General features: G+C 39.7%; 1 protein-coding gene and 1 pseudogene across 1 annotated transcript; both read left to right on the forward strand.

The window, feature by feature from the left end:
• The first annotated feature begins 1,043 nt into the window (after nucleotides 1–1,043).
• LOC137642809 (sericin 1-like) lies at nucleotides 1,044–3,697 on the forward strand. The gene is made up of 2 exons (XM_068375688.1): nucleotides 1,044–1,117; nucleotides 1,719–3,697. Exons 1-2 carry the CDS (start codon nucleotides 1,097–1,099, stop codon nucleotides 3,618–3,620), a joined length of 1,923 nt encoding a protein of 640 aa, XP_068231789.1. The 5' UTR covers nucleotides 1,044–1,096; the 3' UTR covers nucleotides 3,621–3,697.
• Nucleotides 3,698–8,364: 4,667 nt separating this feature from the next.
• LOC137642814 (sericin 1-like) lies at nucleotides 8,365–11,192 on the forward strand (annotated as a pseudogene).
• Nucleotides 11,193–11,420: the final 228 nt, after the last annotated feature.

Genomic DNA, 11,420 nt, shown 5'->3' on the forward strand with positions numbered 1-11,420 from the left:
TCCCTGAAGCCTGAAGAAGAGGATTCCTCAAACCTAATCCCTGAAGCCTGAAGGAAGAGGATTCCTTAAAACCTAATACCTGAAGCCTGAAGGAAGAGGATTCCAATCCTAATCCCTGAAGCCTGAAGGATGAGGATTCCTTAAACCTAATCTGAAGCCGAAGGAAGAGGATTCCTCAAACCTAATCCCTGAAGCCTGAAGGAAAGGATTCCTCAAACCTAATCCCTGAAGCCTGAAGGAAGAGGATTCCTCAAACTAATCCCTGAAGCCTGAAGGAAGAGGATTCCTCAAACTAATCCCTGAAGCCTGAAGGAAGAGGATTCCTCAAAACTAATCCCTGAAGCCTGAAGAAGAGCATTACTCAAACTTAATCCCTGAAGCCTGAAGGAAGAGGATTCCAAATTTTAACAGTACAATGAAAGAAAGTCATTAAGATACTGGATTTAATGTTACTAGAAAGTCAATATGGGAACATTAATATTAATTCTTCAGATACTCACTAATCCTTCGATAAAATATTAAATACAGATTTTGTAATACCACAACTTCAAAAGCAAATTCCCTATCTAAAACGAGAAAGAGCAAGTTTTCTACTTATTTCTTAACAAATAGGATCAATATAATAATACTAACTATATATAACAAACTCTCAATTAACCAATGGAAAAAACTGAAACAAATATAATTCATTCAAAGTGAAGATGGTCTTGAACGAGTCTCAGAATCCAAATAAAAACAATATAAAAATCAATTTGAAAATTGTTCTAAAATCCTTCGTGAATTGAAATAACCAATTCCTTATCAAGATAAAAAAAAAAGATTCAAGTTCTCTCATGGAAATTTACAGTCTATCCCAGTCCTCAAATGCCCCAGGGCATCAGGTCGTGGGTAGGGTCCCTTGGAAGTAGAGCAGTTGGGCAGGTGACGATACCATCTCCCCCCACCCAACCCCTCATCGTCCAGTTCTTACACTGATTCCGTTTGAAGGACTCTCTTCTGTTGTGGGTATAAAAGGATCCGATCCTTTGCAACTTCACCTCACTCTTGGGCCATCAGCGTCGCTTGAAGGAACACCACCCTCCCAGCCATCCTCACAATGGCTTCCTGGATTAGCTTGGTAATGATAAACTCTCTCTCTCTCTCTCTCTCTCTCTCTCTCTCTCTCTCTCTCTCTCTCTCTCTCTCTCTCTCTCTCTCTCTCGTCATTATATTCTTTTCATTATATTCAATAAAACCAAAATATCATTTCATAAATTAAGTTAAACTTTGACAAAATCATCTCCCTCACTTGGATACAAAGACTGACAATAATTCTATATTTTAAAGATCACTTAAGGTTCTGAGATAACTTAAAACAATGTAATCATTGATCCTTGCAATTGATGTGTGAATTTATACACAAGAATTTAAATCATTATTCGACTGCAAAAGAATTAACAAAGTAGACTGAGTATAGTAATCGAGAAAATTACTTTATTGCTTTTCAATTACTGTTCTAGAGGGACACCTTAAAGTTATCCCATAATAGTAAGGTTATTCAATAATGAATAAATGTATCAAAACAATGAATTCTTTTCTGAATGACCTATATGATAATATCCCCAGAGAGATTTACACCATATAACTAATCTGAAATATTTATTTGTTTCATACCAAATTACTTTCCGATATATAAGAGTGCAAAGCTCTATATAAATGCTGGCCTTCTTCTTTCACAGGCTGTGTTGTCTGCTCTGGCAGTTAGCACTCTAAGTTTACCCGGACCTGATGGCGCTTACAACATACCTCAAGTGGGCACAGGAAGGCGTTCCCAGTACTTTGTCCTTCACAGAGATGGTACTTACAAGTATGGTCATGACACTGGTGAAGGAGCCTTCGAGAGTGCCAAGTCCACTACAGTTGGTCAACAAAATGGAAGGTTTGGCTATGTTGACCCTGATGGCAATTCTGTCAATCTACAATACACAGCTGGTGAGGGTGGTTTTGTGCCCTCAGGGAGTCACCTCCCCCAACCACATCCTGACTTCCATAAGGCCCATGCTGCTGCAAGGGCTCGCCCACCTTTCTTTGATCCTCTGGCTAACAGAAATGCTGACGCTTCTTATGGTTTCCAGTTTAATGAAGACGGACAGTCTCGGTCAGAACAAAGCGATGCCAGTGGTAATGTCAGAGGATCTTATTCTTACACAGATGACGATGGAATCACAAGAACCTACTCTTACACTGCAGGTCGTGGTACAGGCTTTGTTGTAGAAGGTAATGACCTTCCACTGTCACCTCCTACACCAGAATCTTCTGGATCTACACCAGCAGCTACTCGACAATCTTCTTCAGCTAATAGATTCTCCTCTGGTAACAGAAGAACTGGATTCTCGGGATCTTCATTACCCACGTCCTCCTCAGTCATTAGTTATCAATCACCAGCTACGGGTTCCACATCCTCCTCTTCTAACGCTGCTGTTACAGGCTCAAGTGGAGCCTTTTCTCCTTCCCAAACCTCACCTAATAATGATGGATCTTATGCATTCTCCTTCAACGCTGGTGACCATTCCCGTTCCGAATCTGCTGATGCTAACCTTAATGTTGAAGGACAGTTTTCTTTCATTGCTGATGATGGAGTGACCAGGAGAGTTGATTATCAAGCTGGAGCGAACAGAGGCTTCGTTGCATCAGGAGATCATTTGCCAACACCTCCCTCTTCTAATACACCTCTTTCCTCTCAGTCATCTGGTGTATCATCTTACAGAGCTCCATCTGCTACCTCTTTCAGTTCTTCCACTACAAATCTCTCTGGCCGGCGACCTTCTGCTCCCCAAACATACTCTTCTGGCTCCTCTTCCTCCTCAATTGGATCTCGTTTTGAAGAAGCTAATACTCGCAGTGAATTGAGACCAGATGGAACTTATGCTTTTGAATATGACACATCCAGTCACTCCAGGAAAGAAGCAGGTGATAGGAATAACAATGTTGATGGAAACTTTGCCTTTGTTGCTGATGATGGTCAACGAAGACAGATCCAGTATCAAGCTGGTTCTGATACAGGATTTATTGCTGAAGGATCCCATATCCCTGTAGGTCCCATCGTCCCTGGAGCACCTTCAGGTCAGCCTACTGGTAGGATTACCCCAGTAAGCACAGTCCCATTCATTGACCCACTCGCTAATTCTAATGCAGATGCCTCCTATGACTTTGCCTTTGACTCAGAACAGTATTCAAGATCAGAGACTGCAGACGCTGATGGCAATGTACGTGGAACATACACTGTAGTCGACGATGATGGTACACGTCGTACTGTTCAATTCCGTGCAGGACAAGGAATTGGTTTTGAAGCCAATGAAGTTTCCTCATCAAAAGGTCCTGCTCCTTCTAGATCACCATCTCCATTGCAGACTGCATCATTTTCTTCTTCACCATCATCTCAGTCAGGAGCATTCTCTTCGTCACAGACTTCCTCTGCTGGAACATATTCTTCACCATCCTCTCACAGTGCAACATCCTCATCTTCTAAAGGATATTCCACTCATTCTTCCCAAGGATCTGCCTCCCAAAACTTCAAACTCACTCAGTATGATGCTTCAAAGAACCCTAATAAATTTGGATATGTCCTGACTTTCAATTAGGAAGAACCAAAAACAAGTTCGTTCAAATAGTAGTTTGAGTTGTTGTTTTTTCTTGTAAGATTCATTTTGTATCATGACATTCTACACATGACTGAACAGATCAAATTCAACTACAAATTGCCATACAATTTGTACTATCTGTTGTAATATATTTTCTTTCCTTCGTAGTATCTGTGATATCTCTATAAGTATACTTATTGCAAATGAAATAATAAAAAATATGCAGAATCATATGAATCTTTAACTTTTTACCTTGGAAAATCCACCTAATTGACTAACTTTTCAGAAGAAATAATGGAACAAGACACACAACTCCAAATTAATTCATACATCCCCCCCCCCCCCCCATTGGGCCATTACAGACATTGCAAGTCTCTTCCAATTTTTTTTAAAAACATTCTACTACCTTTCACATACTCTGCGACTCGAGCCTTCTCTCTCATTTTACCTTTGCCTACATTAACTCAAGAATATTGAATCAAACTGGAATTTTTGTCCTTTCAATGTTCAAAATAACATTCACTCATCTATCTCCTTATTTCTATTTACTTCCACAACCTTAATTCTCCTCTTATTCTTCTTCATCTTTTCATTAAGCGAACACTGGTATAAAAGTAATATTAAATTATTCAATTCTTTTTATTTCATAAGAATTTTATCTTTTAATTCAAATACAAATATAAACATACATGGATCATTGCACTTCATTTGCATCCATTGGCAACTACAAGATCCACTGGCACATGGCAATACCACCACACACAAAACACAGATGGGAGCATAGGCACCACAACCATGTAGTTCAGAGCTGAAGCTGAGAACCTTTGGGACTGCAGTTGATCCCGGCTACAGCTATCACGAAAGGAGGGCCAGTGACCTAAACACTACAATCTTGCAGATACCAGGAAACTGAAAAATTTCGAGACAACCACCAATGAAATTCATATAAATACACACATCAATATTGTCTATTCCTTATGAATGCTAAGTAACATATCCAAGTACAGGTTTTAGAACTACCAGGGCATTGATATCCTGGATGGAAGTCCAGATGCTTCTCCTGTGAGAGAATGCTAGAGCCACGAGACTTCAAGCAGTTTTCAGCAGGGATGCCGGTCCACGTGAACTAGAATCAGGGACCAATGTAGTCTTCAAATCTATAAATACTGAGAAGCAAGTTAGCCTCACAGTCTAAGTTGCGTTGCACAAGTGAGACCAGCTTTGAAAACTGCATTAGTGGAATTTTAAACTTTATTGGAAAAACAAGAGAAAGAGCATTGTAAAGAAAATGTTGGAACATTGAGACCACAATTTGTCATAAGGAAAGGTGCTGCTCCAAAAAGGAATTTAATAAGAGCTCAATGTAGTTCACATATCTATATATATGAGTGAGCGAGAAATCCTCACGATTTAGAGAGGGTACTTCATGAGAGATTGTAAAGATTGTGAAATAGCCTTATGAATTCATGAGGAGGAGAGGGACTGTGGATGCCATCTTTATAGTAAGGCAGGGACAGGAAAAGAGACTAAAGGGAAACCAGAAGGTCTTCTGTTTTTGTAGATTTACAGAAGGCTTATGATAGAATACCATGAGAAGTGTTGTTTTGGTGCTTGAGGTAGAGGAAAGTCCCAAAGAAGGTGGTTAGAATGGAAGAGATGATATACAAAACAACAAGGACATTAGTAATAACAGCTGTTGGAGAAACAGAAACCTTTGAAGTTAGTGTTGGATTACACCAGGGGTCAACATTAAGCCCGTTTTTATTTGTGTTGGTCTCGGATGTGTTAAGTAAAGGGATCAGAGAGGAAAAGTTATGGAAGTTGCTATATACAGATGATTTGGTTATTACTGCTGAAAATTAATAAGAATTACAGAGAAGGTTGGTAGAATGGCAAGAAATTTTGGAAAGGGGTGACGTGAGGGTAAATGTGGATAAAACTGAAGCTATGGTGAGCACCAAGGAAGGTAGGGACAGGATAGCCATACATGAAAGTAGCGTAGCAGTTATAAAACTTGGGGTCTTCTATAAATCAGGAGGGAGGATGTTAGGGCAAAGTTGAGAATAGGAGAAAAGCAGCATGGAGAAATTGGAGGAGGTAGCAGGAGTGGTATGTAATAAGAAAATGCAAATGAAGGTAGAAGTCAACATCTACAGCACAGTAATAACATCAGTGTTAATGATTGGATCAGAAACTTGGGCTTTATGACGAAAAGAGGAAGCAAAGATTGACAAAAGAGATGAGAATGCTGAGGTGGATACCACAGCTTGAAAGGTTGGAAAATGATGAACTAGGAATGACAGGTGTAGTAAAGATTACAGAGATGATTAGAATGTCATGACTGAGATGGTGTAGGCACCTGTTGAGGGTGGATGGTCGGGAGGGAGTGAGGAGGACGTGGGGGGAAACTGTTAGGGAGAGAAGATCAAGAGGGAGGCAGAGAAGTAGATGGCGTGATTAGGTGAATGATAATATGGAGAGAAGAGGTTTGGTAGAAGAGGCTGCCTTTGATAGAAGGCATTGGAGAGGGCGCCGCAGGCACCCGACCCCTTAATGTAGGAATAACGTTGGGGAAGAAGAAGAGAAAGCCTCAGAATTTAGCCTGCTTTGAACTAGAGAAGACTTTCCTCAAGAACCGACATCAATCCTGTTGCAAAACTGAATTTTAACGTTCTTCAACCAGGACGAAGGCTCATAAGTATTGCCATGGAATTCTATGATCGTATGAAAAATTGAGTATTTTAAAATTATCTTAAGATTTTTCATTTCAATGAATTTAAAACATTTAATTCATCAATTTTTAATGTAATTTAGGCTATCCAAACATTTACATAACTTGAAATTTTCAAGAGTATATTAAACCGTAATTCTATCAGTCAACCAATGGAGTCCTGATGAAGAGCCATGTCAAAAAGTGATTCGAAACAAGTCTCATCACCAAATAATAAATAGAAAAACATAAATGCAGTTCTCCTGTTATCTTGAAAACTAACTTGGGCTCAGTTTCTCAGGAGAGATACTGTCTCTGATTTTTGAGGACACTAAGATATTGTCTATTCCTTAAAAAGTAAAGTAGCATGCAATGCCAGTGCTCTCTCTCTCTCTCTCTCTCTCTCTCTCTCTCTCTCTCTCTCTCTCTCTCTCTCTCTCTCTCTCTCAACTTCAAGGAGATTGGATGGACAGGTCTTGATAACTCGGTCGCATTTGATTTTACCTAAACACTGCCGAAATTACCTAAGCATATTAGATATTGTCTAGCCATTATATAATATGCCTGTGTACGTTAGGTCTTGCCTAAGTCCTAAACTCTCTTGCTTGAGGGTACACTCGAGCACACTATTTTATATTGTTTCTCTTCCTCTTGTTTTGTTAAAGTTTTTATAGTTTATACAGGAGATATTTAATTTAATGTTGTTCCTCTTAAAATATTTGTTTTTCTTCTTTCCTTTCCTAACTAGGCTACTTTCCAGGTGGGACCCGTGGGCTTATAGCATCCTGCTTTTCCAACTAGGGTTGTACCTTAGCAAGTAATAATAAGACTAATAATAATAATAATCATATCTTACCTAAGCACAATATATCTTTCCTAAGTATCAAATATCTTATCAAGGCACCAAAGATCTATACTACACATCACAAAAAAATTGCCTGCGCACAACATATCTTGTCAAAGATCACAGACCTTGCCTATTCAAAAGAGATCTTGCTGGGGAGTCTTGCACTTACTCTAAAATATGTTGTATACACACCTTATCTCTTGCCTCAGCATCAATTATCTTGCTCAAGCACAGCATCTCCTCATAAGGCACCACAGATCTTTCCTAGGCACCATAGAATGTACATAGGTACCATAATCATGCCTGAACACAGTAGATCTTACCTAGGAACTTTAAAAAACGCAAAAAGCCTCAGTGATTTTCAAGAGATGCTTTAAACACGATTGGGTCTCGGCAAGACAACTAAGCTGTACAAATAATATTAGCAAAAACGCACGAAAGACTTATCCATTCACAATTAGAAATCGATTCCACCAACACGATCTATCTCATAAATCTCAGCAATTCTAAGTCAAAGATCAAAGGACTTCCAACGATTTACTAAATCTAATCAATGAAGCCTGAAGGAAGAAGGTTCCAAAGTTCAACAGTAGATGGAAAGAAACATTCACTAAACACAGTAATTAAGATACTGTATTTCTCGTTATTAGAAAGCCAATATGGGAAGAATAGCATTGACTCTTCATCATATCCTAAGATTCACTAATCTTTTCTTATGATATTTATTCCGTAATTTACATTGCAACATTTCAATGGCAAATTCCTGTCCTCAAACGACCAAGAAAATATTTTCATCTGGTTTCCTTAACATGACTTAAAAATACGACCAGTTCAATAACACTAAACTATATATAAGAAGCCTTCCTGTAACCAAATAAAAAACAAACGAATAGAATTTACTTAAAATAAATATGGTTTTAAAAAGCATTCTTAAAGTCCACCATGAATCGAAATCAAGATAATAAAAAAAAAAATGAAGTCAGTTTGTCATGGAAATTTACAATCACTTCCAGTTCACGAGTGCATCAGGTGGTGGGTAGGGACCTGCCTTGGATGAAGAGCAGATGGGCAGATGGCTATGCCTTATAACAACCCCCCCCCCCCCCCCCACCCCCCACAAGCCCCTCCCCATCCAGTTCTTGCACTGATTCCGTTTGAGGGACACTCTTGTCTCGTGAGTATAAAAGGACCCGATCCTTTGCAACTTCAGCTCACTCTTGGGCCATCAGCATTGCCCGAAGGAACACCGCCCTCCCAGCCATCCTCACAATGGCTTCCTGGATTAGCTTGGTAATGATAACACTTGGATCTCTCTCTCTCTCTCTCTCTCTCTCTCTCTCTCTCTCTCTCTCTCTCTCTCTCTCATCTTATGATAACCATCATTATATTCTTATATTCCGAAAAACTACAAAAAGAGATAAGGTTAGAAATCAAGTTAAACTTTGACAATATCATCTCCATCACTTGAATACAAAGACTTACAACAATTCTATAACTTAACGTTCTGGGTTAACTGGAAACTATGTATGCATTTCTTATTGCTCCCTTTGTCTGTGATTATTCATGTAAAGTGATTTCCTTCATTAATCAGCTGCTGAAGAATGAAAGGCGTAGAGTGAGTGTAGTAATAGGGTAGATTATTTTATTACTTTTAGCTTACTGATTTAGGGGACCCCTTAAAGATACCAATAACATTAAGATTATTTTTCAATGGAATATTTAATAATGATGACCTATAAGATGATACCACTAATGGCACTAAGACTTTTACGCCATGTACAGTATATAACCTAAGATAATCATTTGTTACATAATGTGGATATTCAATAATTATTGATCTATATGATAATAGCACTAATGGCAGTAAGTGTTTTCCACCGTATAAATTATCTGAAGCATTCATTTGTTTCATACCAAATTACTTTCCCGTGTTTAAGAATGCAAAGCTCTATATAAATGCTGTCTTTCTTCTTTCACAGGTTGTGTTGTCTGCTCTGGCAGTTAGCACTCTAAGTTTGCCCGGACCTGATGGCGCTTACAACATACCTCAAGTGGGCACAGGAAGGCGTTCCCAGTACTTTGTCCTTCATAGAGATGGTACTTACAAGTATGGTCATGACACTGGTGAAGGAGCCTTCGAGAGTGCCAAGTCCACTACAGTTGGTCAACAAAATGGAAGGTTTGGCTATGTTGACCCTGATGGCAATTCTGTCAATCTACAATACACAGCTGGTGAGGGTGGTTTTGTGCCATCAGGGAGTCACCTCCCCCAACCACATCCTGACTTCCATAAGGCCCATGCTGCTGCAAGGGCTCGCCCACCTTTCTCTGATCCTCTGGCTAACAGAAATGCTGACGCTTCTTATGGTTTCCAGTTTGCTGAAGACGGACAGTCTCGGTCAGAACAAAGCGATGCCAGTGGCAATGTCAGAGGATCTTATTCTTACACAGATGACGATGGAATCACAAGAACCTACTCTTACACTGCAGGTCGTGGTACAGGCTTTGTTGTAGAAGGTAATGACCTTCCACTGTCACCTCCTACACCAGAATCTTCTGGATCTACACCAGCAGCTACTCGACAATCTTCTTCAGCTAATAGATTTTCCTCTGGTAACAGAAGAACTGGATTCTCGGGATCTTCATCACCCACCTCCTCCTCAGTCATTAGTTATCAATCACCAGCTACGGTTCCACATCATCATCCTCTTCTAGTGCTGCTGTTACAGGCTCAAGGGAGCCTTTTCTCCTTCCCAAACCTCACCTAATAATGATGGATCTTATGCATTCTCCTTCAACGCTGGTGACCATTCCCGTTCCGAATCTGCTGATGCTAACCTTAATGTTGAAGGACAGTTTTCTTTCATTGCTGATGATGGAGTGACCAGGAGAGTTGATTATCAAGCTGGAGCTAACAGAGGCTTCGTTGCATCAGGAGATCATTTGCCAACACCTCCCTCTTCTAATACCCCTCTTTCCTCTCAGTCATCTGGTGTATCATCTTACAGAGCTCCATCTGCTACCCCTTTCAGTTCTTCCACTACAAATCTCTCTGGTCGGCGACCTTCTGCTCCCCAAACATACTCTTCTGGCTCCTCTTCCTCCTCAATTGGATCTCGTTTTGAGGAAGCTAATACTCGCGGTGAATTGAGACCAGATGGAACTTATGCTTTTGAATATGACACATCCAGTCACTCCAGGAAAGAAGCAGGTGATAGGAATAACAATGTTGATGGAAACTTTGCCTTTGTTGCTGATGATGGTCAACGAAGAGAGATCCAATATCAAGCTGGTTCTGATACGGGATTTATTGCTGAAGGATCCCATATACCTGTAGGTCCTATCGTCCCTGGAGCACCTTCAGGTCAGCCTACTGGTAGGATTACTCCAGTAAGCACAGTCCCATTCATTGACCCACTCGCTAATTCTAATGCAGATGCCTCCTATAACTTTGCCTTTGACTCTGAACAGTATTCAAGATCAGAGACTGCAGACGCTGATGGCAATGTACGTGGAACATACACTGTAGTCGACGATGATGGTACACGTCGTACTGTTCAATTCCGTGCAGGACAAGGAATTGGTTTTGAAGCCAATGAAGTTTCCTCATCAAAAGGTCCTGCTCCTTCTAGATCACCATCTCCTTCGCAGGCTGCATCATTTTCTTCCTCACCATCCTCTCAGTCGGGAGCATTCTCTTCGTCACAAACTTCCTCAGCTGGAACATATGCTTCACCATCCTCTCACAGTGCAACATCATCATCTTCTAAAGGATATTCCACTCATTCTTCCCAAGGATCTGCTTCAAAACTTCAAACTTACTCAATATGATGCTTCAAAGAACCCTAATAAATTTGGGTATGTCCTGACTTTCAATTAGGAAGAACTAAATACAAGACTTCAATTGGTAGTTTGAGTTTTTTTTTATAAGAATCATTTTGGATGTTGTTATTCAAATTGCCATAGAATCTGTTCTATCTTTTGTATTATATTTTCTTTACTTCATAGTATCTGTGATACCACTATAAGTATAGTTATTGCAAATGAAATAATAAAAAAATATGCAGAATCATAAGAATCTTTTACTTTTACCTTGAAAAAACTGCCTAATCAACTATATTCTCAGAGGGAACAACGAAACACGGCACAAAAGTCAACAATTAATTTATAAATTCCCTACTTTTGGCTATTACATACATTGCAAGTCTCTTCATTTTTTTTTCGAAAACATACTGCTACCTTT

This window comes from Palaemon carinicauda, chromosome 1 (genome assembly GCF_036898095.1).
Source record: "Palaemon carinicauda isolate YSFRI2023 chromosome 1, ASM3689809v2, whole genome shotgun sequence".
NCBI lineage: Eukaryota > Metazoa > Arthropoda > Malacostraca > Decapoda > Palaemonidae > Palaemon > Palaemon carinicauda.